The sequence below is a fragment of the Lipomyces japonicus genome, assembly GCF_038497905.1.
Source record: "Lipomyces japonicus strain CBS 7319 unplaced genomic scaffold V1514scaffold_2, whole genome shotgun sequence".
NCBI lineage: Eukaryota > Fungi > Ascomycota > Lipomycetes > Lipomycetales > Lipomycetaceae > Lipomyces > Lipomyces japonicus.
The window spans coordinates 392,905-416,330 of record NW_027117814.1 but is presented as its reverse complement, the minus strand read 5'-3'; the positions used below and the strand labels follow the sequence as shown (position 1 = coordinate 416,330).

Genomic DNA, 23,426 nt, shown 5'->3' with positions numbered 1-23,426 from the left:
CGTTGTGCTCACTCAATCCAAAATCCAAAATCAAAATTAAGGGGTCAAAAGTACAGCCACAACGTTGGCGCAGTTGTGCTGACTACTCCCAGCCATCAACGTCATCCAGATTGTCAGGTGCGCTTCCCAGTCTATTATTCTCGATGCAATCGACCACGACTGCAAATACAACAAATCTGATTGCGATTTTGTTCTTTTTCCAGGCCAATTATAGCTGCGGCAGTTTTTTTTTTTTTTTGACTAGATATCGGTAATGGCAGGTCCTCCTCCTCCGCCCCCTCCGGCAGCTGCACCCGCCGGTCCTCCTCCTGGCGCTCTAGGTGGTGGTCGCAATGCATTGCTAGGCGAAATTCAAAAGGGAAGAAAGTTAAGGAAGGCTTCTACCAATGATCGAAGTGCTCCTAAACTGGGTGGCGGCGGAGTAGTAAACGAACAAGCTGGCAATTCGTCTGGTTTTACTAGCCCGGGGGCACCGCCTGTACCTGGCGGTGGATCGAGACCGGCCACGGGCAGCTCTGAAACTGCGCCAGCAGCAGGCGGAATGCCTCAACTTGCAGGTTTGTTTGCAGGCGGAATGCCAAAACTGAAAAGCAGAGGTGGGATTGATACCGGAGGTGAGGAATATTATGATTTATGATTTCAATAATATTATGTACTGATTACGATGTATAGCACACCACGCTCCTCCAACGAGTGCTCCTCCTGTACCGTCACACCCTGCGTCACATCCTGCTATTCCATTGCATCCATTGGTGCCAAATAGGCCCACTCATCAAAAAAATGCGTCTTCTGTTTCTTCAGTGAGATCATTAGAAAGAAGAGCACCACCTATTCCTAATTCAATTGCTTCTCCTGTGCCGTCGTCAAATGCATCTCCTTTTGCTTTCTCAGGTGCCCCTCCTGCTCCTCCACCAGCACCACCTTCATTTGCAGCACCACCAGTACCTCCTAACATTCCACCAGCACCTCCATTTCCTTCAGAAATCCCTCCGGCTCCTCCACTGCCATCTTTTGGCGCCCCTCCAGCACCTTCACTTCCTCCATCAAATGCACCTCTAGCACCTCCATTACCATCTTCGGGAATACCACCGGCTCCGCCTTTGCCATCTTCAGGAGCACCACCGGCTCCGCCTTTGCCGTCTTCAGGAGCACCACCGGCTCCGCCTTTGCCATCTTCAGGAGCACCACCGGCTCCGCCTTTGCCATCTTCAGGAGCACCACCGGCTCCGCCTTTGCCATCTTCAGGAGCACCACCGGCACCGCCATTATCTTCCTCAGGAATCCCTCCTGCACCTCCACTGCCCTCGTCAAGAGCACCACCGGCCCCGCCGTTACCTTCATCAGGAATTGCTCTTGCACCTTCGCTGCCTTTATCGGGCATTCCTCCGGCCCCCCCACTACTTTCATCAAGAATTCCTTCTGCACCTCCATTACCATCTTCCGGTCCACCCCCGGCACCACCACTACCAGAATTTCGACCACCCCCGCTTCCCACATCTTCGGTACCTCCAACAGCACCTTCATCGTTTTCATCTCAGCCATTGTCTATTCCGATAGGAATATCAGTACCACCAGCTCCTCCTTTACCATTTTCATCCAGTATTCCTTTAGCGCCCCCATTACCGGGTTCTACGTCGATTACCAAAGCATCACCATTGCCTCATATAGCAACACCAAAGGCTTCTACATTGCCGACAGCAGTTCCGCCCGTTCCTTCGGTTTCATCGTCTGGTACTGCACCATCAGATTCTAGCTTGCTATCGGATTCACTGATTTCGGCGATTTCTGCTAGAAGAAAATCATTTGATGCCACAGGACCAAGCGTCAGTCCGCCATTTCCCGCTCCTTCGGCCCCCACAAATGCTCCACCTCCACTACCAGCAATTCCAACTTTTGCGCCACCACCTCCACCCCCACCACCTTCTTCATCCATATCAGATGAACTATTGAAGAGAGCTAGTGAAGTTACGGTTCCTCTTGCGTTTGGTGCCCCGTTAACTCCAAATCACGTAAAATCGGGTAGTACATCGTCGTCGAGCTCTGGACCAAAAGGTGCTCCAATTCCACCTCCTCCTGCTCCACCACCTCCTCCATTTGGTGCGCCAGCGTTGCCGTCAGTTTCATTGCCATCAATGAGATATAGTATCGAAGACAACGTGTCGTCAGCACCACCACCGCCGCCACCACCTCCACCCTCTTCAGCACAACATGTTGCTAGTATGATTATTGACGACAGTGGCTCATTGCCACCACCTCCACCACCACCTCCACCACCTCAATCCTCCTCCTCTGCAAATGGAAGGTCTTCTGGTGGATTACCACCACCACCACCTCCTCCTCCACCACCTTTTTCTTCTAATGGGCGAGCTTCTGGAGGTCTGCCCCCGCCACCACCACCTCCGAGTTCCTCTCCAGCTTCGTCTTCTACACAATCTACGTCGATACGACCAAGTAGGCGTGTTGGACCCTCGCAGTACAAGAATATCCGTGATGTCAATACTTCTTCGTACACAATAAGCGGTCAATCCAATGGTGCAAAGAAGCTTGATATTGACGACTCTAAATACAAGTACAAAAACGAGTCGAATCTGCCGAAGCCGAGAAAGTTTGAGGGTAAGCAGAAGCTTTATCCTAGTGGACGAGGAAGCTCAGTTCCTTTAAACATGTCTTTGTTTTCATGAATAGTGAAAGTATGTTGAGTGATTTTGGACTTAAAAACATGGAATGTTGCCAACTATTGTTATTCATTAACTTACATAATTGATTACGTGTGTAACTAGTTATTTGCAGCGGCACTAAAAATAGCGTAAGGAATAGCCTGGGCAAGGGTAAACATCCATGGGTTTCCAGGTTTTCGATAAATTGTTTTTGTTTTCATTGCCAGATTTGATTTGTTTGCGAGCTTTTATTTAAATACATATATTTTAACGAGAACCGTACCATGCGCTTTGTTTCGACTGCTTTTTTTCTTGCTACGGCCGTTTCTTGCGTGTCAGCCATTGGTGATGTACGTGTCGTGCTTGTTCTTAGGTCATTCGCCGGGTTTTGGCGTTAACAGTTCCGACGGGGCATTCTCCGCCAGGCATGGGAATTTTGACTAATCACAATTTTGTCTTATAGCTTGGATTTTCTCTTGGTGTGAAGAGAAATTCGGATGGTGGCTGTGTAAGTAACATTTGGTACTGTGCATTCGTGAAATTCTAATCTCATGACATCTTAGAAAACCACAGAGGATTACTTGGCTGATTTCAATACCATTGGCGCATACTCTAATATCGTCAGAGTTTATGCCGCTTCAGATTGTAATACACTTCAATATATTCTGCCCGCTGTACGTTCACGCCGCTTAAAGTTTTATTTTTTATTTTTTTATTTTTTAACTCAAGCTTTGTCTGGAATTAGGTCAAACAAGCCGGCGTTCAACTTGTTGTCGGTGTTTGGCCGACCGATGATACTCACTTTAGTGAGGAAAAACAGGCCCTGACAACTTATCTTCCTGGATATGCCAGCAACGTGTATGCCGTCACGGTCGGTTCCGAGGCTTTATACCGTGGTGACCTGACCGCCGAGCAACTTGCCTCAGACATTGACGAGATCCGCACGCTCGTTCAAGGAATTGACGGCTATGGCAGCACGCCGGTCGGTACCGCCGACTCATGGAACGTTCTTGTAAATGCTGGCAATTACGCTGCCATTCAAGCATCCGACGTCGTTCTGGCAAATGCTTTCTCTTACTGGCAGGGACAAACCATGGCAAACTCTTCTCACTCATTTGTTGACGACATCATGCAGGCTCTTCAAATCATTCAGACCGTTAAGGGATCGACCGATATTTCTTTCTGGGTAGGCGAGACCGGATGGCCCACGGATGGCGGCAACTATGGAGCATCTGTTCCGTCCGTGGCTAACGCAGCTCAATTCTGGCAAGAATCTATTTGCGGAATTAGAGCTTGGGGTATCAATACTTTTGTCTTTGAGGCGTTTGATGAGTCTTGGAAGCCAGTCACGTCTGGAGTTTCAGGTGTTGAGACTCACTGGGGTGTCTGGACAGATAGCAACCAAAGCCCAAAATATTCGATTGATTGCGATTTTTAAGAGCATGCTTTCAAATTTTCTTTAAAATTTTATTTATGCGTTGGAATGATGTGCATACAAGCTCAAGAAATAATCTTGTACAATTTTATTGGGTATGGTTATATGGGTGATGATGTCTTACAAAAAAAAAACGGTACAATGTCTATATAACTTTTTTTTCCCCGGTTTTTAGAAGATTTTCAAGTTGGGTAGAATATTTTTTTTATTGGTTATTGGGTATTTTTAGAGAATTTTATATTATATATTTTTGCGAGATTTATTTTGAATGAATTAATGGATACAAAAAACCATCTTAAATTGTGGACTGAAATTCATTGTTGTTGCCTCTAACGTATTGTCTTAATGTGGTACAATCAAACTCTAATCTTGACCTTGTCGCCAGATGTGTCTTTTTTCACCTTTTTGATATTATAACGGTCGCCGTATCAATGACTGAAAAAAATGCTCATGATTTATTATCAGCTGTTCTCCAATAAGGTAGAATCTGAAATAGTCAACTTTAAACCCCACTGGCCAAACCTATATACATATACATATGTAACCCTGAAACGGGAAACAAAATTTGAGCAAATAAAATTAATCAGCTTTCATACGGGTATAGAGCCAAAAACAAAAAAAGTCAAAAAGAGATGAACTGTTAAATCGAACCAACATTAATTTGCGATTACCCTATTCTGATAGTCCTTGAAGTCAAAAAAAAAAATGTAATTGCGAGAAACAAATACTTAAAACGCAACAATTATGATAGTGGCTAAATTCACGCGTTGGGGCTGAGCACTTTCAAGTTCAAGTTCGAGCTTTCCCAGGGCTAAGGGAAAAACAAAAATCATGAAGTTCTCAAGTTCAAACCAATTAAACAGAATCGAGAAAGTTCGCGCCGCGTATGCAGTCCTTTTTTTTTTTTTCCATTCCTTTTTCTTTGCTCGCACTCGCTTAAATAGCTTGCATCGTAATTCGTTAATGATTCAAACACGTGTTATATAGTAGAATGTATTGTGTGAATGAGTGCTTTTGTAGTAGTGTATGTTGTGTGACGTGTTTTTGTAAGGCTGTGCAGGTCGTGCATTGTCGTGCATTGTCGTGCATTGCTCGAGGCGGCTAAGTTTGGCCAGCCTTCAAGGTGAAGCAAAATGAGAGAAATTTGCTTCTCCTCTTCACAATTGCAAAAATGAACTGGGCCCTAACATCTAACAATGCCACCACTCCCCCTATCCGACCAATGCCAGCCTGTTCTCTCGTCAATAACTTTTGGATACTATCTGTAACAGGCACTTCAACTTCAAGCGTATTAGGTATTAGTCTTTGCAATTCATTTAAAGAGCTTCAAAAAATCAAACTTGCTGGTTCACATGCCATGGATCAAAGAAATCTTCACCCGCCCTGCCTCCTGCTAAACACCTTCATAGATAAATACCTTGCTTCCTCCCATTCATAAATCATTCCCATAACTCATTGTATTCGAGCCTTTTCTCATTCTCTTTTCTCTTATCTTTCACAAAGAAAGATGTCGCTGGATAAGGAAGCAAATAACTTTGAGGGCGCAATCCCCATCAGCTTTGCTGATATTGAATTCGGATCGATGAATACCGACCGGCAGCAACAGCGACTGAACCATCACTCGTCTCTAGGCGGCCTCAGGCGAAATTCGATTGATCCCGCTAATTCGCTTCCAATTGCCTACCGCAGTCTGTTAGTTTAAGCCTGACCTGCCCCATGCTTAATACCAGGCCTCTTAGTTGATGCTGACTTCTTTTCTGGCAGGTCTTTTGACTTGGATGACTCGGCAAAATCAAAGCCTTACCAGCAACGTAGCAACAACCTTGCAACTAAAGGTACCAAGCCCCAAGTCTCGCAATTCATTGTACTAATGTCTCTCCTGTTTTCCAGAACTTTTCGATTTGGATTGGCACGTTGTCTCCAGCGAAGAAATATTTAAGCGACTTCAGACATCAACTGCCTACGGCTTATCGCACGCCAAGATCTAAGGCCTTCTGCAGCAGTACGGCAAGAACATCCCGTCTCGCCCGCCATCGCACTTACTCAGTGACTTAATTAGCTACTTTTTTGGTGGCTTCGGGACTATCCTCTTGGTCGCGTCAATCCTCGTGTTTGTGGCCTGGAAACCGCTCGGTCAGCCGCCAGCGGTGTCGAACCTGGACTCGCCATCGTCTTGCTCTGCGTGTTTTCCTTCAAGCCGGATTCAGTGCCTGGCAGGATTTTTCATTGTCGCGCGTTATGGCATCCATCTCGAGCATGCTTCCGGACGAGTGCATTGTTATGCGTGACGGTGTGCGGGGACCGTGCCCAGCAACCAACATCGTGCCTGGAGACGTCCTGATGTTCAAGGCAGGTAACAAGCTTCCTGCTGACTTGCGCTTTATTGAAGTGTCGACTGATGCAAAGTTTAACCGCTCTATCTTGACTGGTAAGTCCTGCTACTAAAAATAATTTAAAGAAGGACTTATTAACAATGGGATAGGTGAATCAGTGCCTCTTCGTGCCACGATTGATTCCACGGATGACAACTATCTCGAGACCAAGTGCATTGGACTTCAAGGAACCTACTGTATGACTGGAAGCGGCGTCGGCATCGTATTGGCCACGGGTGACCGCACCGTGTTTGGCAAGATCGCAAGGCTGGCAGCAGAGCCCAAGACGGGCATGACCACGCTACAAAGGGAAATTTTTCTGTTCTGCTTGGCAATCTGCAGCATCATGGCGGTCATAATTGTGCTCGTGCTCGTAGTGTGGGGAACCTGGCTTCACAAGGATCATAAAAACTGGACCAACGTGCCAATGCTAATCGTGGCCATTGTCTCTGTCGCAGTCGCGTTCATTCCGGAAGGCCTGCCCATCGTGGTCACAGCAACCTTAACCATCACGACTAACCTCATGCGCAAGAAAAAAATTCTTTGCAAGTCCCTCAAGTCTGTCGAGACACTCGGCGCTCTGTCTGTCATATGTTCCGACAAAACCGGAACGCTTACCAAGAACAACATGTCGGTCACTCATTGCTCGGTCAGCACGCTGTCCAGGACGGTGAAAGCAGTCATAGATCACCTATTCCGCGAGCAGTCACACAACCAGTCACACACGGCCATGTTGTGCAACTCTGGCGAGTTCGACTCCAAGACCTCCGGTATGCCACTTGCCGACCGCAAGATTACCGGCGATGCCACAGATCAGGCCATTCTTAGGTTTTCAGAGACTTTAGGCCCAGTAGCTGATATTCGTGCCCTGTGGACGACCAGGTTTGAGCTTGCGTTCAACTCCAAAAACAAATTCATGATCCGCGTGTTGTCTCTTGCTGCTGTTACTGATGGATGTCCCGGTGGTCGCGATTTTACGCTCTCTCCAGAGGAAGCCAAAGATTTTTCCGACCATGACTTGTTGTTGACCGTCAAGGGCGCGCCGGACATACTTCTTAGCCGCTGTTCCGCGTACGTGTCTCCAGATGGGTCGTCACGGCCGTTGGACACGTCCGTGCGGGCCATGATAGAGTCCGTTAAGGATGACTGGTCGCGGAAAGGCAAGCGCGTAATTTTGCTGGCCAAGAAAGTAGTGTTCCGGGTTTGAACAGTACGCACTGGAACACGCCAGGTCGGGCTTGACCCAGGTCGGTATGGTTGGTATCGTGGATCCACCGCGGGAGGAAATTCCGCGCACGGTGTTAGTGCTGCGGCAAGCCGGCATGCGAATGTTCATGGTCACTGGTGACTTTTCCATCACGGCGTGTGCGATAGCGCGCGAATGTGGCATCATGACCGCTCCAGCGTCCGGCGTGCATGACCACACGTTTCTAACCCACGACAACAAAGCAAGCAACGAGCGGGTGTCAATCGTTATTAGCGGACCAGAAATTATTACGTTGAATGACGCCCAATGGGACCGGCTGTGTCGGTACCGAGAGATCGTGTTCGCGCGAACAACGCCAGAGCAGAAGCTGCGAATCGTGAAGGAGCTGCAGCGACGGAGTGAACGATGCGCCGTCGTTAAAAGCGGCCGATATTGGCATAGCATTGGGGTCCGGAAGCGACATTGCGATCGAGGCGGCCGATATGGTTTTGCTTGATATGTTCGACGCGGTCGTGGACGCGGTCGAGTATGGCCGGGTCGTGCTCGAGAACTTGAAAAAGACAATTGCATACTTGCTGCCAGCCGGATCCTTCGCCGAGTTCTGGCCCGTAATTACAAACGTGGTGTTTGGCCTACCGCAGATTTTGTCTTCGTTTCTTATGATTATCATCTGGTAAGTAATCTGGTGTTGCTTTGCCATTTTTAGTGTCAACATACATTTGTCATCAGCTAACCCCAGTAAAAGTTGCGTTACTGACTGACTGCGCGGCGGCGACTGTTCTGGCATTCGAAAAGCCTGAAACTGACGTGCTGTTGCGGCCGCCACGGAAGCTGAAGACCAACCGCCTGGTGGACTGAAAGTAATCATGCACGCGTACTGATTCTTGGGCACGCTTGAGACTGTCTGCAGCTTCTCGATGGCATACTGGTACCTACAACAGCACGGGGTGCCTTTTTCCGGTCTCTGGTTCGGGTTTGGAGCGGTGCCGGACGGCATGTCGGCCACAACATACGCGCACCGGCTCAATTAGGCATCATCAATCTACTTCATGACATTGGTGGTCATGCAGTGGTTCAACTTAATGACTACGCGTACAAGGCGGGCCAGCATTTTCGAAATGCCGCCGCTGTTCAACCCGGCATCCAGCAACCTGTACCTGCTCCCCGCAATCGCGTTTTCACTCTCCATAGTCTTCTTCTGGCTATACGTGCTCAAGTTTCAGTCCACGCTCGGGACTACCACGGTGCCAGTGGAGTTTTTTTTTTTGCCCATGGCGTTCGGATTTGGCATATTGATACTAGACGAGGACCGAAAATATGTAATCAAGCGATATCCCAGATCCATCGTAGCCAAATGTGCCTGGTAAATCATTAAATAACAAATACTGTCGGCGAGAAAGGTTCTATAGAAATAATAGATTAGTTGAACATCATATGCTTGGATTTTTCATTTTGCTCATAATCGTGTTACATAAATAAATTTTTAGACACGGTAAATGCATGATACAAAATACGCAATATAACAACACAACGTACAATGATCCATAATACATATAAAATAAATCCAACGTCAAGCAAATGTCTTTTTCAAGACACATTAAATCAACTAAATTGAAATGACGAGACGGCATGATGTGGCGTAAATTGTGTGGTTAATTTCAAGCCACCGCGCTTCGCGTGGCAACCGTCTGTTTACGTTTTACTGAATCCAGAGAAATTCACCATCAGTCAACTTAACGGTTCTGTATTTTGTGCTGGTCAACTATAACTGAATATAACGATTCGTTTGAGTTCTAATTTAATTGAATGACGATTTACGTGTTGCAAATTTTATCACTTTAGAGAAGAGGAAGAACAAAACCACAATCACACAAGAAGAAGCAGGCTAGAAAGAGAAAAACACCAAAAGCACACTATTATTATTACCATCATGTCTTCGTCTCACGCCCGCCTACGTAACGACATTGCTGCGCTTTTCTCAACATTAACTCATCCGGATATTGTTCTTCCTGCGTCTGGTCCGACAGATTTAACCACAGTTTCGCTTCACTTGCTTGGTCCCGCGTCGACTCCGTACGCGCAAGGCGCATGGAAAGTCACGTTACGATTGCCGACTGATTATCCCAACAGTCCACCAAAGGCATATTTCGAAACCAAAATTTTTCATCCAAACGTTGCCGTTGCCACCGGTGAAGTATGTGTTGATACTTTAAAACGCGATTGGAGCAAGAACGTGGATCTTAAGCATGTGTTGATGGTCATCCGGTGCCTTCTTATCGAACCGAATCCCGAATCAGCGCTGAATGAAGAAGCAGGAAAGCTTCTTCTTCATAATTTTGCTGATTTTGAACGCATGGCTCGGCTTATGACTGAGGTCCATGCTCTCAAACGATCGTCATTTGCATCATCTTCACCATCGTCGTCTTCGATCAATGATGGTCGTGATCAGAAAATTTATGCTGATTCAGACGCCGCCGATAGCGGCTCTTCTGAACAGCAAGACAATCGCTCTGTTGATAAAAATATTTTACGTCCGTTGGATCATGCTCAGCGAGGAAGTCCAGCCGTCTCGCCGGTAAAGAGCAAACCAAAGGAGAAATCTTCAAAGAAAAAAGTTGGAATCAAGCGACTTTAAAATATTTTTAATTATAAATTATACCTAATAAAATGAACTCTTTATTTTATAACATATGCTGAACTTTTTCAAAACTACGTCCAAAGAATATGCAAATTGTAGCACTCATTGAATCCGAAACGAAATCTTGGCGGTCGTACCCGGCTTCCATGCAAGCTGTTCTCGAATATTCGGACGCCTTCTATGAATACATTCGTCTACTACCAAAACGTTCATCGGACCATCAAATTGACTAGGTCGATCCTTCACTGCCTTTCAAAGATCGCCCGTTACCTCGCTACGTCATTACCAGCAGTCTTGCGCACTCTAGAATATTTGCAACACTAGGCATGGCCATGGGGTATTATTAAATTCAAATGACACCAAACAGCATCCGCCCACTTCTCGATTACACTCGATATTTTGCGTTTTACTTTTACGGTCAGTCGAAAACATTCCGCGCCATCATTAGCGACACACCGATTGGTTTCCGCCGGTATGCAAACAGTTCTGTGGAGTTTGAAATTAATAAAATTCTTGGATCTCGCAAATGAGGGCGTGGTTGGTCGTATCTCTTGCATTAAGGCCCTTCATTATTACATACTTATTTGAATGGGAGCATGAATATGGAGGTATGGGATAGATGGATGATGGTTAGGCCCTGTAGTTCGATTTGGTAATCCACCTAGTTACTGATAATCGGACTTACAGGCCGCGAACTCTACGCACCCTGTTACATTAATCCTCTCCCGCCATCGCTACCCCAATTAGTAAGATATGTTTTCTCACACAACAATGACAATCCTTAATCTCGAGTTTTGAATGATTCTTGCAAGTTGGGGTATAGCTATGGCGCGAAAAGTAAACCCCGGAGTGGCGATCTAAGTTATTGAAATGTAATAAAATTTAATTTCATGATACATAAGCATGCCAAAAATAATATTATATCTTCAAAAATGAAAAATGGGACAGTCGTATCATAACAGGACTATGCTTGATTATGGGTCGTCCATGCGTACTCTGAAACACTCAAAAAAAAAGCAATATATGAAAACAAAAAATGAATAAAAAAAGTCATCGACATTAAAGATATTATTTTTTTAACGCTAAATGTCTCTAAATGGTCGCCGAATACCCACCTTAAATTCATCTTTTGCAATCGATGAAGAGTGAACCGTCTTGGCACGCGACAGTTTAAAATCTTTAAGTCCGCCAGAGATCCCACGGCTATTGCCAAAAGAATGGATCACGTTACTATGATGCTCTCCCAACGGGGCCACATTTTCGTTAACATAGCTAAGCTTTCGGCGATGTTCACGAACGTTTGACGTTATGCCTCGAGATGCAAGCGCACCGGAGATATCTGTCAACATTTGCACAAACTCGCCGGATACGAGACTCAACGCTGAACCGTACTTAAGCTTTGAAACAAAATTAGAATTATGTAAGTTGTAAAGCTCTTCAAGAGAAACTCGATTGATGGATCCGGAGTCAGATAAAGACAGTAACTTTGCCTGTTGATCAAGTTCTGTTGACCGTGAATCCAGGAATGACTTCAACCATGCCATCTCAGTCGCATGACGATGAACGATGTCTTCTTTTTCCTTGTGCGATAAAATTATTTGTTCTTTCAAATTAACAGATTCTTCTGATGATGATGAGGCCATCTTAATTTTCTCATCAAGCAATGTGATTTGTCCCTGAAGAAGCTTAATTTGATCCTTCTGCATACTGCTGAATTCTTGCTCTCGACTTATCTCAGTTTCATACCTCTTGATGTCCTTCGCAATTTTTTCCTTTAATTCTAAAACTTCACGGGAGTAATTCTCCAGTTGACCTTTCGCAACTCCGGCATCCATTAATTGCTTGGTCAAGTCACCAACTAAAATGTCAGCTCTTTCACGAGCATGTCGAGCTTCTTCGAGTTCAGCACGAAGCCTATTGATTTCTGCAGTCGCATCATCGCTAACCGATACTGTTCTTGAAACGCTTCTCGTCGTGGCTCTGCTATGTGATGCACCAGCTGAAGCGTTCGAAGATAGCAACAACGCGTGTGCTAAATCGTTTTTATTTTTATCTTCGTCATCATCTTCGTCATCGGCATCAGACTTGTTATCTGTTCTATTTTTCAACTGATCTGCCAAGTGAGTCATTAATTTTTCAAGGGGATCAAGCTTCTTCGTCAATGCTTCCGTAACAAGTCCTTGCAAAATGGCATCATCAAGAGCCACATTTTGCTTGGCCACTTGCAGAGACAGTCTTTCCTTTTGTGCTTTAACAACAGTATCTGACCAAACAGAATCAGAATCGTCTTCGTGTTGTTCGACTTCTTTATCGTCAACCAAGTCAGTGTTCGAAATTGTATTCTCCGAAATTTGTTTCACTATTCCATCAAGCTCATATTTAGATAGTTTTCGGGCTGTACTACCATTTTGCACTAGTGGCGTAAACTCTTTATCGGTTCTTGGCTTTTTAAATGATTCTTGATTTGGTACTGGAGAAGCCAATTTAGTTGAAGGATTAATAATTGGAATTCTTTTGCTCTCTTTTGGAGCACGAATTATATCCGCAGACTCTGAAGGAGGGCCATAGTCTGAAAACATCTGTTGATGTCCAGGAGATAACTTGGGCATTCGATCCTCAGGGTTAGTCACGGGCATTGGGCTGGAAAAGTTAAATGCAGCATCAAGATGCGATGCGGACGGGTATGTAATCTTTAATCCCGACGTGGCCATTTCGTCATATGTTTGATTAATCTGGGGCGAAAAGCTGGGGGCTCTGGCAGACACTGGTGTTGAAGGTGCGAATACTGGCTGATAGTACCCAGGACTAGACGGAGAATAAATTCCAAAATTATTAAAACCAGAGATTATTCTGTTTATGTCAGGAGTGAAACTATGACTAGACTGCGGAGAGGCTGTGTATTCGCTAGCCGGGGAAGAGACACCCAGGGAGAGTAATTTTTGCTCTCTAAGACTAATAACGTGTTGTTCCCATTCTATAGAAATAATTAGCATTTTTCAAAGCAAAACTTCTTTTTTTTTTTTTTGCTCAAGTACCTTTGTCGTTCGGAATCGTGACATAAGGTTTTCCCTTATTATCTAGGTTATCGGGGAAGATTGCAGCAGAATCTACTCTAAGATGCCGAGAATTACTTTCAACAATCGATTCTTTACTGTTATTATTAAGGTTCTTTGCTCCATCAGCTTTATAAAAATCTTTTTTAAACCGTTCTGTCTTGTTTGGTAGATTTAGAATGACCGTCTTGTTGTTCCACTTCACTTGTGATTTGAGTCCATGCGCTCCTGTTGGCTTCGTGGTATCTTTCGTAAATTCAAAACGGTCATCTGATGTTGATGTTGCCACGCTCAAAATTGATACTTCCGATTTTGTATCACAATCCGAAATTAGAGGGTCCGAAAATTCTGAACCGGATTGCTGAGGTTTGACCGCGTCGGTTTGCGAAGTAGACACTGAGATTGAAGTATTTAGCCAGGAAGAAACCAAAGAATCAACCGAATCATCATAATCGCTCTCTTGTCTTTGGCTTTTATTATTCGATACACTTATTTGTGCCAAATTTTGCATCGTTGTAACTTCTATCATGCAGTTTTAGTCACCAAATTTGACACTATTTACTATAAATCAAACAAATCAAAAGAAAACAAACCTTCATGCTCAGGAATGGATGGGTGATTAGCATGATTTATCCATGATCGACGAGATGATGAAGTTGAGCATGATTTTGAGTGATGGGGCGACATCGGAGTGTGACTGATGGAATAGCTCAAGTGCTCAATAGAACTATATATAGAGACATTGTTACACTTGAAATGAAAACGAGCAACCAAAACAACTTACCACAAATGATTATTTTTTTTTCAAATTAGATTTCGAAATTGTAAAGATACATTTACTCTATAGATTATACAAAATAGTGGGGCGGGAGAAAAATTCGTCAGAGGGTCAAATAACTAGTAGATTACAAAATACCCACAACAAAAAAATACAAATATGCAAAAAGCGCGGACCGCGTACGACAAAAATGTCAACAAAAAGCCAGAATAAAAAACAACTGCACAATCAAATAAATTTATACTGTCCAACGTAGTTTATAATATGTATATTTCAAAAATGAGTATTTTGTGGAAAATAACAATAACCCTGTCAATTCAAAATTTTCATTGCGGATACAACTAATTATGCTCAAATTTGTTAATGATTTTCTTACAACGTTGTCTAGCTCACATCAATTCATCCCGTTTTTTTACTTCGTTACGTCTCCTTTCTTTTGCCAAAAGAAATTGCGCTTTGACTCCATCACTGTGACATTTTTTTCTCGCACAGCCTTCGCGAAGTTGACGCGTCCAGCACGGCTTACATAACGACGCGTTGATTTTAATCACAATCACAGTGTTCGGATAACTACAAAACAGAGAGAGAAAGCCCTACACGCAGCAAGACATTGAGTATAGCCACCGAGGGATTATGCCACATTTGTAGAGGCAGAGGAGAATAATAGAGAAGACTGCTATGATGAATCGTCCAAACGTGTGCCAATCTTTGGGAAGAGCCGTGGCCGAGGAGAGAGCGCAGACGAGTATTGAATGTCGTGAGGAAAATAATAACCGCCCATGGTAGAAAGATTCCACCCAAATTTTTTATTTTCTTTAGATTCATTTATCATAAGTCTAAAGATAATTTTTTTTTATTTCAGTTTCTTTAACAAGTATACAACCCGCTGTTTGAAAAAAACCAAGAAATGGCACACAATTATTTTTTATTTGACATCATATATTATTTTCATCTAAAAAAGGAAAGAATAAAGGTTTTTGCTTTTTATTATTTTCTAAAAGGACACAGAATGTCCCCTGGAATGTATTATCTATTCATAATATGTAAAAGACAAAGTGAGGCAAATCCTCACGAAGCTTCAAATCTGAAATAAACACCGAAACGTAGCGTAGAAAGTCAAATAAAAGGAAAAACAAAAACCAAAAACCAAAAAAAATAAATTAACAGAGAGATATAAAAAACAGAAGAGAAATAACTGTATGAAAACAAATAAGGGAGAAAGGCGCGACAGAGGCACGGGCAAAAAAACCTCGCAATAAAGAGTGCTCTTGTGTAGGCCGATGAGATCGCAGTTCGTGGTCCTGACAGAGCACATAACGTAGGGTCTGGCAGTTGGCAACCTTTTTTTTATATATAGGACGTTAACGTTGCTTTAACTTTATTTTATTTAATCTCGTATCTGAGGCATTAACCCTATATATATGTTCTCCAAGCTCCCTTAGTTACTCTCAACCTCCTAACCTTCGTCCAACTCATCGATAAATTCATAACAACAACTTTCAGCCTGTATTCTCATGTAATATTTCATTGGATTTACTTGCCAATTAGATACAGTAAACCCTCGCTATAGTAAGATATATCTGGTAGAAATATTTGCTTCTTATATCAAGTTCTTACTATAGGAAGTTACCCAACAGTCTATGCAGTTTTGCATTTATGCATTAAATTTAGCAAAGTGTATTAGTTTTGCACAAAAAAGCTTCTTTAAGTCATACTGGCTCCTCATAAATTCCCCAAACTGCTTGAATGATTCCAGAGCACTTTTGGAATCCTTCTGTTGTTCATCAAACAACTGCAAAATTTCGTAGGCTTCATGAGCCATTTTACTTGAAATCAAAGGTCTATCCTCCATTTCCTTATCAGACTCTTCACTTTCAGGCTCAAATTGAGTGAGAATAAAGGCTTCTATATCCTCAGGAGGTTCTTCAGAAGTCTCACTCACCGGGTTGAGAAATGAATGTATATCCATAATATTCTCAATATGCGAGCTGAGTCATAACTCAGATAATCCCCTTTCAAGGTCTTTAACTATGTTCGGATCTAGCTATTGTCTTAAATCAGTAGCACCTTCCAAGGTGGGGTTCCAACAAGTTGATATCGTTTGTGGTGATATCTGCCTTTTCCAGACATCTATTCCCCAACTTATTGCCTGGAGTACATTCATGGTTTTCAATGTATTCTTCTTGTTCTCATACTCTTCTACCCAATGTAATGGATGCGGGCGGTTTTCTTTTATCTTAATACAGGGAAACCGAGCAAGCCCGATGAAAACCCCGGAATGTATTGGAAGTTCTAAATAAAGTACATAGAAGATGTGGTACAATACACACAATAGGAAATATAGGAAATTAAAGGTGTGAACAGAGACAGAGGAAACGTCAAGCCCGCGAGCATAATCCGGATTCGAACCTGTAAACTCTAGAGGTGGGGTAAAATACAGCGCACCCTTAGCCACTGCGCTAATAGGCCGCTTGCCCTAACCCTGGTTGGTACATTATAGTATTTAAAGTTACCTGAAAGTATGTGCTCATCCCTTGTAGCTCAGTCGGTAGAGCGTTCGGCTTTTACTTACGACTCGAGTATTGGAAACAGCACTCGAATAGCTATAAAGGACGACCGAAATGTCCAGGGTTCGAGCCCCTGCAGGGGAGCACATTTTTTTTGTAAATTATTATTTATTTTTTTTATAATACTATTTTTTTTTTTTAATTTCAATTGATCTTATTTGTATAGAATAAAAAATCGAATTAGTGAACAGGATAACAACAAATTGTTTCAACGAATGCTACATTGGCTAATTTGATATATTACGTGACAAGCATCAAATCGAAAAAAAAGTATTGCTTCAACGATTGGGCCAATTCAATACCGATGCAAGTCATTTCCCGGTGGTCAAGAACTCATGGCCTGCTGGTTCATGGTCATTCCAGAAAGCTATTTAGCTCGTGTTCATCACCATTTGATCCACTTCGAATTGCTTTTTTTGGGTCTGACACGTTTAGTGCCGAAAGTCTCAAGCAGTTGTATTCGTTAAAGCAATCTGATCCAAGCATTATTGAAGATTTACAGGTTCTTACACGTCGTCCCAAACGTGCCGGCCGAGGTAAAACTAATGTATTTGAAGGTACTAAAAATTTATTTACTGTAAAAGAGATTCTGCTCGGACTGGGGTTTTATTTATTTACTAACCATGAGCGAAATTTGGAAAACAAAAAATTAAAAAAAAATCTACGTAGTGCCAATAATTCAATATGCTCGAGACTTTAATCTGCCATTACACTTCATCGAAACCGATCAAGATTACCATAATGCTCAATCAACAAATAATTTCACGTTGGCGGTCGCGGTTTCTTTCGGCAAGCTAATTCCGGGTTTTTTCATCAACGGCATGAAATTTGGTGGCCTAAATTTGCACCCGTCATCGCTGCCACGGCACTCTGGTTCGTCACCGCTGCAATACACGATCTTGCGAAACGACAAGGTCACATGCGCATCTGTGCAAACATTGCATCCAACGAAATTTGATGCCGGAAGAGTGCTCGAGAGATCAACTGAGATTCTTGTTGACGAGAACGAAACGCTTGATACGCTGCGGGAGAAACTTGCCCTTGACGGTGCGCGAGTGTTATCAGATGTATGCATCAGGATTTCAAAACTAAGCGATGTTACTTCCTTTGAACAAGAGTTTCCATTGTTGTTGAACAAGTATCCATTTTCTAGTGCCAGAAAAATCACTAAAGACATGCACCGCATTTTTCCTCAATCACAGAGCGCGAAGGATATTCAACGACGGTACCGCGCATTTGCTTCACCACTTTGGACCGTTAAACATTTTCCTGAAAAGGGATCTCCTGAGCTAAAAAGGGTTCTTTTAAATGATATTGCTCTAGTTGACATCAACAATGTCTCTGGTGGCCATGATTTACAACCTGGTCAATTCAAGCCACAAAAGAATAGACTTTTGGTCCAAACCACTGATGGACTGCTGAGTATCGGTGAAATAAAAGTTGAAAAGAAAAAAGCAATGGATGGAGGATCATTTGGACGATGGGGTCCCAAAACAATGGGTCAAGCACAATTTGAAGATATCCCAATTGAAAAATAATTATTATATGTATAATTTACTATTATTACATTTTAATATCATTAGCAATCGTAAGTATACATGATATACATACAGAGTTGTAGTGAATTTTCTTAGCGATTGAATGGTGTCCGTTTAATAACATTTTGTGCAATGTTGTGACGACCAACTTGAGTTGAACGATTGTAAAATTGTGGTTGTGGAATAGTAGAAGACGAAGATACGCGAGAAAGATTATTTCGTTTCACATCATGTTCGCCGCCTAACCGGGGTAAGGTATCGGTGAAATTCGTAGAATTCGGTAAGGTATCTTCAATAGACGTTATGACCCGAGGAGTCGTAGATGCCGCCTGGCTTCTACTGTGGTTGGATTGAGTATTCCCTGTGATGATTGCATGTTCCTGGAAAAAGGGAAATGATGTGCTTGCATATGTTGCTTTTGGCTGCAACACGGCGTTGCTCATTCGACTTGGTGATCGATAACTAATCGAACTAAGGTTCGGGGTATTTCGAGGACTGGTAACAAGATTTGATGATTGTGCATGTCGATGCGGGCTTGCTGATGGGGGTCGAGTAATTTTCGAATATGATGGCATCGATCGTGGACTCCTGTTGGAAAGACTTGTAACTGATCGCCGGATCGGAATTGCCGCATTTCCGGTGTCGTGCATGATGGGGTTATGAATCGGTGTCGTATTCTCGACCGTCTTTCGGGGGCCAAAATGTGGCGTTCTCGAAGGCGTTGCCAACATAAACGTTTGATCAGTTATCAGTCTTGCCGCTTTTTCTGAATTATCTTTAGATGCAGCTTCTGCAGGCTGCTGTGGACGGGGTAATTGGCTAAGCTGTTGCCTGAGTTCGGCATTCTCTTTGATCAAGTTATTGCACTGCCTGCCTGATGTTAATCCAAAAAAAAAAAATTATTGCCGTCAGGTTTATGATGACTTACTCTTTTAAAAGCATACCTTGCTCTAAAGATACTCGCATTGATGCCAGAAGAGAATCTTGATAATTAATTTTGTTTCGCAGTGTATCGTACTCCGACTCCTGTGCCTGGTAATGACGAACTAATCGAACAAGCGCATCTATTTGATACTATATAGATATATTAGCTAAATTACGCCTTTCGCGCAGGCTAACTCAAAGACGACAACTCTTAACGCAGATTCTGCCCGATCGATTATGGTTTCCGAATCTTGAAAATATATGGCAAACTCGGTTGGTAACTATGGCCATGAAAATCTTAGTATGACGCATTCGTTTGATGTTATCGAACCCCAATTAATTAATTTTACCTTGTCCCTTATCCAAAATATTTCCGATTCAGCGTTAGAGCATTTAGGACACGGATGTTTTATTGGGAAAGATCGTTCACTCACTATGATGACAACCAATTATTCATTATTAGCCAATCAGAGCATCAACATTAATGTATTGCATATTACAATTTTCAATTCCCAGATATCCAAGATGATGTTCACAAAATGCATGCCCACAAGTTTCGAGATAAAACCTGAGATCCGAATTTGAAGGTCCTCGAAAGCACACTGTGCAAAATATCAACAGCGATTTGCCATTAATATGACTCCAGCTATTTCTATCGTCCGTTTCCATGAATCTAAAATATAGCCAGATTTAAACAAATGTTGTGGTCATTCGAATGTAGATCAAATTTGCTTGTTGTACGCTGTGTTTTCAAATACCAGTAAAATGTAAACTGTAACCATAATGCGCCATATATTAACGCGACATCCCAAAACAAAGCAAATAAATGCATAACGAAATCCCCCCCAAAACTGCATTTAATCTAGTGCCTGTCGTGGTTATTGTCCCCGCAAATATATAATTTTTTTTTGTAGGGTGTTTCTTTTTTTGTCAATGTCAATGTCAATATTGTAATGCTTGCAACAACAACCCTGCTTTCACAATAACGGTATAAAATTTATATGCAGTATTTGTTGTCGACCATACTACAAATCAAACAAGACTACATGTTGCGACAATATGCAAGAAACATTTAATGGTTAGTTCCATATATCTTTTTTTTATAGCGGACATAAGCGTGAGGTGACTGACGATATAAGTCGAGCCTGAAGCAACATGTGTCATATTGAGATTCCTCTAAACGGCCAAAAAGTGGATATGACGAACATTCTGGTCATAATTATTTAAAATAAAAAATCTGATGATTGAAAGACTAAGCAGTAATATAGAAAAAATAACTTGGACACATAGTATGTCAATCAACCAAACAACGGACTCATTCTGATCCGGCACAGAAATTCATGTTCATGTCTCCCAAAACACAATAATATTTAATAATAATAATTAATCATGCTGCATTATCAATCTCCAAAATTTATTCAGATGAAACAAATAAGCTAAACAACCCAAATCAAATCAAACCAAAACAAAACAAATCAAATCAAATAAACCAAGACTCCGTAGCTGTGTAATGAATGGTATATACCCTTTACAAACAATCAAGCTTTACAAACAACAATCAGCCTCCATGCAAACAAATGCAAAACGAAGTGGGGTTTAAAACTCACATTATCTGGGGCTTTCAATTTTTGCTCGTCGCGTTGTAACTTGCTCTTCACGGCATACAGCGACACGTACGTCACGGCCGTGATGACTAAAACACTGGCCAACGGCTTGCCAAATGAAATGTAAAATGCAACCTAAACAAAAAAATTTAAAATTCAATTAATACATAGTAGATGATAGTTTTCTGGCTCTATTAAACACGTACGTGGGGTGATATCGGCTTCTCGTCAGGATCATGCTGATGGCGTTGCGTAGTAGACGCTCCAGTAGTCTTACGCTCAAACAAGGTCGATCTGGTTGTAAACCTCCTAACAATATTGTAACTCGTCCTCGATGGACAAAGCGGCAATCGTCTTATTCCAATCATGGTGATACTGTATGATCTGGCGAGTAAAAGTATGGACGTATAACTAATAATTTTTGTTACATCAAAGTGGACAAAAGGGGTTTGTACCGTTGTATGAGCTGTGGCTGAGTAGGTACGTATTTATTATGTAATACAGGCGTCAATCACATATATACAGTTTCATATCGGGATTGCACCGCCACGGCCGAAACTAATCCGAATTGGCGTTAATTGAATTCCGTGTTACCGATTGCACCTTATTTTGCAATTGACAACGAATTGCCATTCATTTCCGAACCCCACTCAAATTTTTTTTGTTTGTTGTTTTGAAGTATTACTATACACTGATACTAATATACTCCAAAAAGAACAAAATTAACTGTTTCTGGTAGAAGGTGGTAGTGTTTTGTTTTGGAATAAAAAAGTTTGCAATTTGTTGCGTATTTAAATACTAGTGAAATTTTTTTTCCCCTTAAAACGATAAATATTCTTTGCCGTTCTTGTATTCGGCTTGGAACTCTCAGAAATGTCAGATTTAAAATCAAGGAATGTTCTGATATCTTCTGTATCATCACGGGCATCAGAAGACTCAAATATCGACTTTAGTTTATCAAGTTCGAAAGGTTCGAGTCGCAAAACCGAGACCGACTATTTCGAGATTAATTCCGACAACGAATCCGACCTTGACGAGACCACTACCACCACCACTACTACTACAGCAAAAGCAGCAGCAGACACAGCAACAACAACAACGTTTCGAACAGTCGAGCCGGCAAGGGATGATTATGAATTTAACGTGCCTACTTACGTGCCACCTTCCTACGGTCCAAGTAGCGGCCGCTTTCGACTGCGATTATTATTCCTAAAGAATTTGTTTGAAGACTGGTTTCACGCAAATACGGGATTATTACTTGTCGCTTTTAGTCAAATGTTTAACAGTTCCATGAATCTGTTTACTAAACTCTTGGTTACGTCTGCCGACCCGCCTTTCCATGCCTTGCAAATCGTATTTACGCGTATGAGCATCACCGCGGCCGTGTGCCTTATTTACATGTGGTATACCGCGGTTCCCGATTTTTTTTTAGGACCCAAGGGCATTAGAAAACTTCTCTGGCTTCGAGGATTTGTTGGATTTTTTGGACTTTTTGGCATTTACTATTCACTTACGTAAGTTCTATTATATTTATATGCCGTCACATACTTGTTACTAAACGTATTAGGTATCTTTCATTGTCGGATGCAACCGTGATTACCTTTTTGGCACCCACGGTAGCTGGATTTGCATGTTCGGTTTTTCTGCATGAACCGTTTGGTCGGATCGAGCTTCTGGCCGGACTTATTTCACTAACTGGCGTTATCCTCATCGCCCAACCGACGCCAACGTTATCCGGCAACAAAAAAGCCAGCACTGGTCAACGACTAGGTGCTGTAGCAGTTGCGCTTTTGGGAGTATTAGGCGCTGCTGGTGCGTATACGACGATTAGATTAATTGGCAAGCGCGCGCATCCATTAATTTCGGTAAACTATTTTGCCATGATTTGTACCGTAATTTCCACCATTGCATTGATTGCAGTCCCGGGAATAAGCTTCGTGTTTCCTCATACGTTAGGTCAGTGGATATTATTGATCATGATCGGAATCTGTGGGTTTTGCTTTCAATTCATGCTGACTGCCGGCTTGCAACGAGAAAAAGCTGGCCGGGCCGGCAACATGGTGTACTTGCAAATGTTGTTTGCATTCACGTTTGAAAAAATTTTTTGGAAGCAATCACCAGGCTGGACCGAGATTGTCGGCAGCGGCATTATTTTAAGTTCAGCACTGTATGTGGCTGTTAGCAAGCGTCGAACAGAATCGAGTTATGACAAGGTTCAGTCGTCTCCAGTTGGTGGTGATTTGGAAGCAAATCAGGAATTGGTTGGATCGCAAGAAGAAATCGAATTAAGCCGGTATGGAGTAAGAAATGATGCCTAGAGTAGTTTCTCGTTTTTCATTCTTCCTCATAGTACAAAATCATTTTGCTAATTTTTAATGATTTAACCAAAAAGCTTTTTTTGCTTTTTTGTTTTTATTTTTCTTTATATTATTTTATTACGAAAATGTAATGCTCGCGAAATTTTAAGCTTTATGCAGCACGAACACTGGTGGGGAATTTTTTAAACAGCATATGTTTGGGGTGACATTTTTTTTTTTACTTAATTTTTTTGGATATAGAAATTTCATTTAAATTCATTATTTGCATGTGGTGAAGTGTACCTTTAAGTATTATATTTTTTCATATTTAAGAAGGAGGATTTCAAAGTTCTTTA

General features: G+C 42.4%; 9 protein-coding genes and 1 non-coding gene across 10 annotated transcripts; 7 read left to right on the top strand and 3 right to left on the bottom strand.

The window, feature by feature from the left end:
- Positions 1-253: 253 nt before the first annotated feature.
- Positions 254-2,681, top strand: V1514DRAFT_317566 (uncharacterized protein; the record flags this gene model as incomplete). Its single annotated transcript, XM_066925846.1, has 2 exons — positions 254-614; positions 673-2,681. The coding sequence occupies 2 exons, from the start codon at positions 254-256 to the stop codon at positions 2,679-2,681; spliced, it is 2,370 nt and encodes a 789-aa protein (XP_066785987.1).
- Positions 2,682-2,872: 191 nt separating this feature from the next.
- V1514DRAFT_68978 (glycoside hydrolase superfamily) lies at positions 2,873-4,509 on the top strand. The gene is made up of 4 exons (XM_066930110.1): positions 2,873-3,007; positions 3,121-3,165; positions 3,221-3,331; positions 3,403-4,509. The coding sequence occupies exons 1-4, from the start codon at positions 2,942-2,944 to the stop codon at positions 4,093-4,095; spliced, it is 915 nt and encodes a 304-aa protein (XP_066785986.1). The 5' UTR covers positions 2,873-2,941; the 3' UTR covers positions 4,096-4,509.
- Positions 4,510-5,599: 1,090 nt separating this feature from the next.
- Positions 5,600-9,038, top strand: V1514DRAFT_345834 (Na,H/K antiporter P-type ATPase; the record flags this gene model as incomplete). The annotated part of the gene is made up of 8 exons (XM_066929242.1): positions 5,600-5,780; positions 6,082-6,274; positions 6,300-6,520; positions 6,575-7,658; positions 7,696-8,010; positions 8,063-8,344; positions 8,582-8,654; positions 8,703-9,038. The coding sequence occupies 8 exons, from the start codon at positions 5,600-5,602 to the stop codon at positions 9,036-9,038; spliced, it is 2,685 nt and encodes an 894-aa protein (XP_066785985.1).
- Positions 9,039-9,239: 201 nt separating this feature from the next.
- Positions 9,240-10,363, top strand: V1514DRAFT_324239 (ubiquitin-conjugating enzyme/RWD-like protein). The gene has a single exon (XM_066926388.1). The coding sequence runs from the start codon at positions 9,602-9,604 to the stop codon at positions 10,304-10,306; it is 705 nt and encodes a 234-aa protein (XP_066785984.1). The 5' UTR covers positions 9,240-9,601; the 3' UTR covers positions 10,307-10,363.
- Positions 10,364-11,167: 804 nt separating this feature from the next.
- Positions 11,168-14,280, bottom strand: V1514DRAFT_324236 (uncharacterized protein). Its single transcript, XM_066926387.1, has 4 exons — positions 14,147-14,280; positions 13,956-14,089; positions 13,345-13,884; positions 11,168-13,283 (listed from the first exon to the last, which is right to left on the bottom strand). Exons 2-4 carry the CDS (start codon positions 14,047-14,049, stop codon positions 11,392-11,394), a joined length of 2,526 nt encoding a protein of 841 aa, XP_066785983.1. The 5' UTR covers positions 14,050-14,089; positions 14,147-14,280; the 3' UTR covers positions 11,168-11,391.
- A 2,390-nt stretch (positions 14,281-16,670) lies between these two features.
- Positions 16,671-16,791, top strand: V1514DRAFT_t7. The gene has a single exon. It is a non-coding gene; the product is annotated as a tRNA-Lys (tRNA).
- Positions 16,702-18,381, top strand: V1514DRAFT_324229 (formyl transferase). Its single transcript, XM_066926386.1, has 2 exons — positions 16,702-17,264; positions 17,377-18,381. The coding sequence occupies exons 1-2, from the start codon at positions 17,012-17,014 to the stop codon at positions 18,243-18,245; spliced, it is 1,122 nt and encodes a 373-aa protein (XP_066785982.1). The 5' UTR covers positions 16,702-17,011; the 3' UTR covers positions 18,246-18,381.
- V1514DRAFT_68858 (uncharacterized protein) lies at positions 18,319-19,992 on the bottom strand. Its single transcript, XM_066930109.1, has 5 exons — positions 19,670-19,992; positions 19,520-19,602; positions 19,379-19,450; positions 19,174-19,319; positions 18,319-19,115 (listed from the first exon to the last, which is right to left on the bottom strand). Exons 1-5 carry the CDS (start codon positions 19,836-19,838, stop codon positions 18,338-18,340), a joined length of 1,248 nt encoding a protein of 415 aa, XP_066785981.1. The 5' UTR covers positions 19,839-19,992; the 3' UTR covers positions 18,319-18,337.
- Positions 19,993-20,697: 705 nt separating this feature from the next.
- V1514DRAFT_317556 (uncharacterized protein) lies at positions 20,698-21,141 on the bottom strand (the record flags this gene model as incomplete). The annotated part of the gene is made up of 3 exons (XM_066925845.1): positions 20,698-20,712; positions 20,777-20,908; positions 20,980-21,141. The coding sequence occupies 3 exons, from the start codon at positions 21,139-21,141 to the stop codon at positions 20,698-20,700; spliced, it is 309 nt and encodes a 102-aa protein (XP_066785980.1).
- A 234-nt stretch (positions 21,142-21,375) lies between these two features.
- On the top strand, positions 21,376-23,373 carry V1514DRAFT_288222 (uncharacterized protein). Its single transcript, XM_066925242.1, has 2 exons — positions 21,376-22,287; positions 22,341-23,373. Exons 1-2 carry the CDS (start codon positions 21,647-21,649, stop codon positions 23,089-23,091), a joined length of 1,392 nt encoding a protein of 463 aa, XP_066785979.1. The 5' UTR covers positions 21,376-21,646; the 3' UTR covers positions 23,092-23,373.
- The last annotated feature ends 53 nt before the right edge of the window (positions 23,374-23,426 follow it).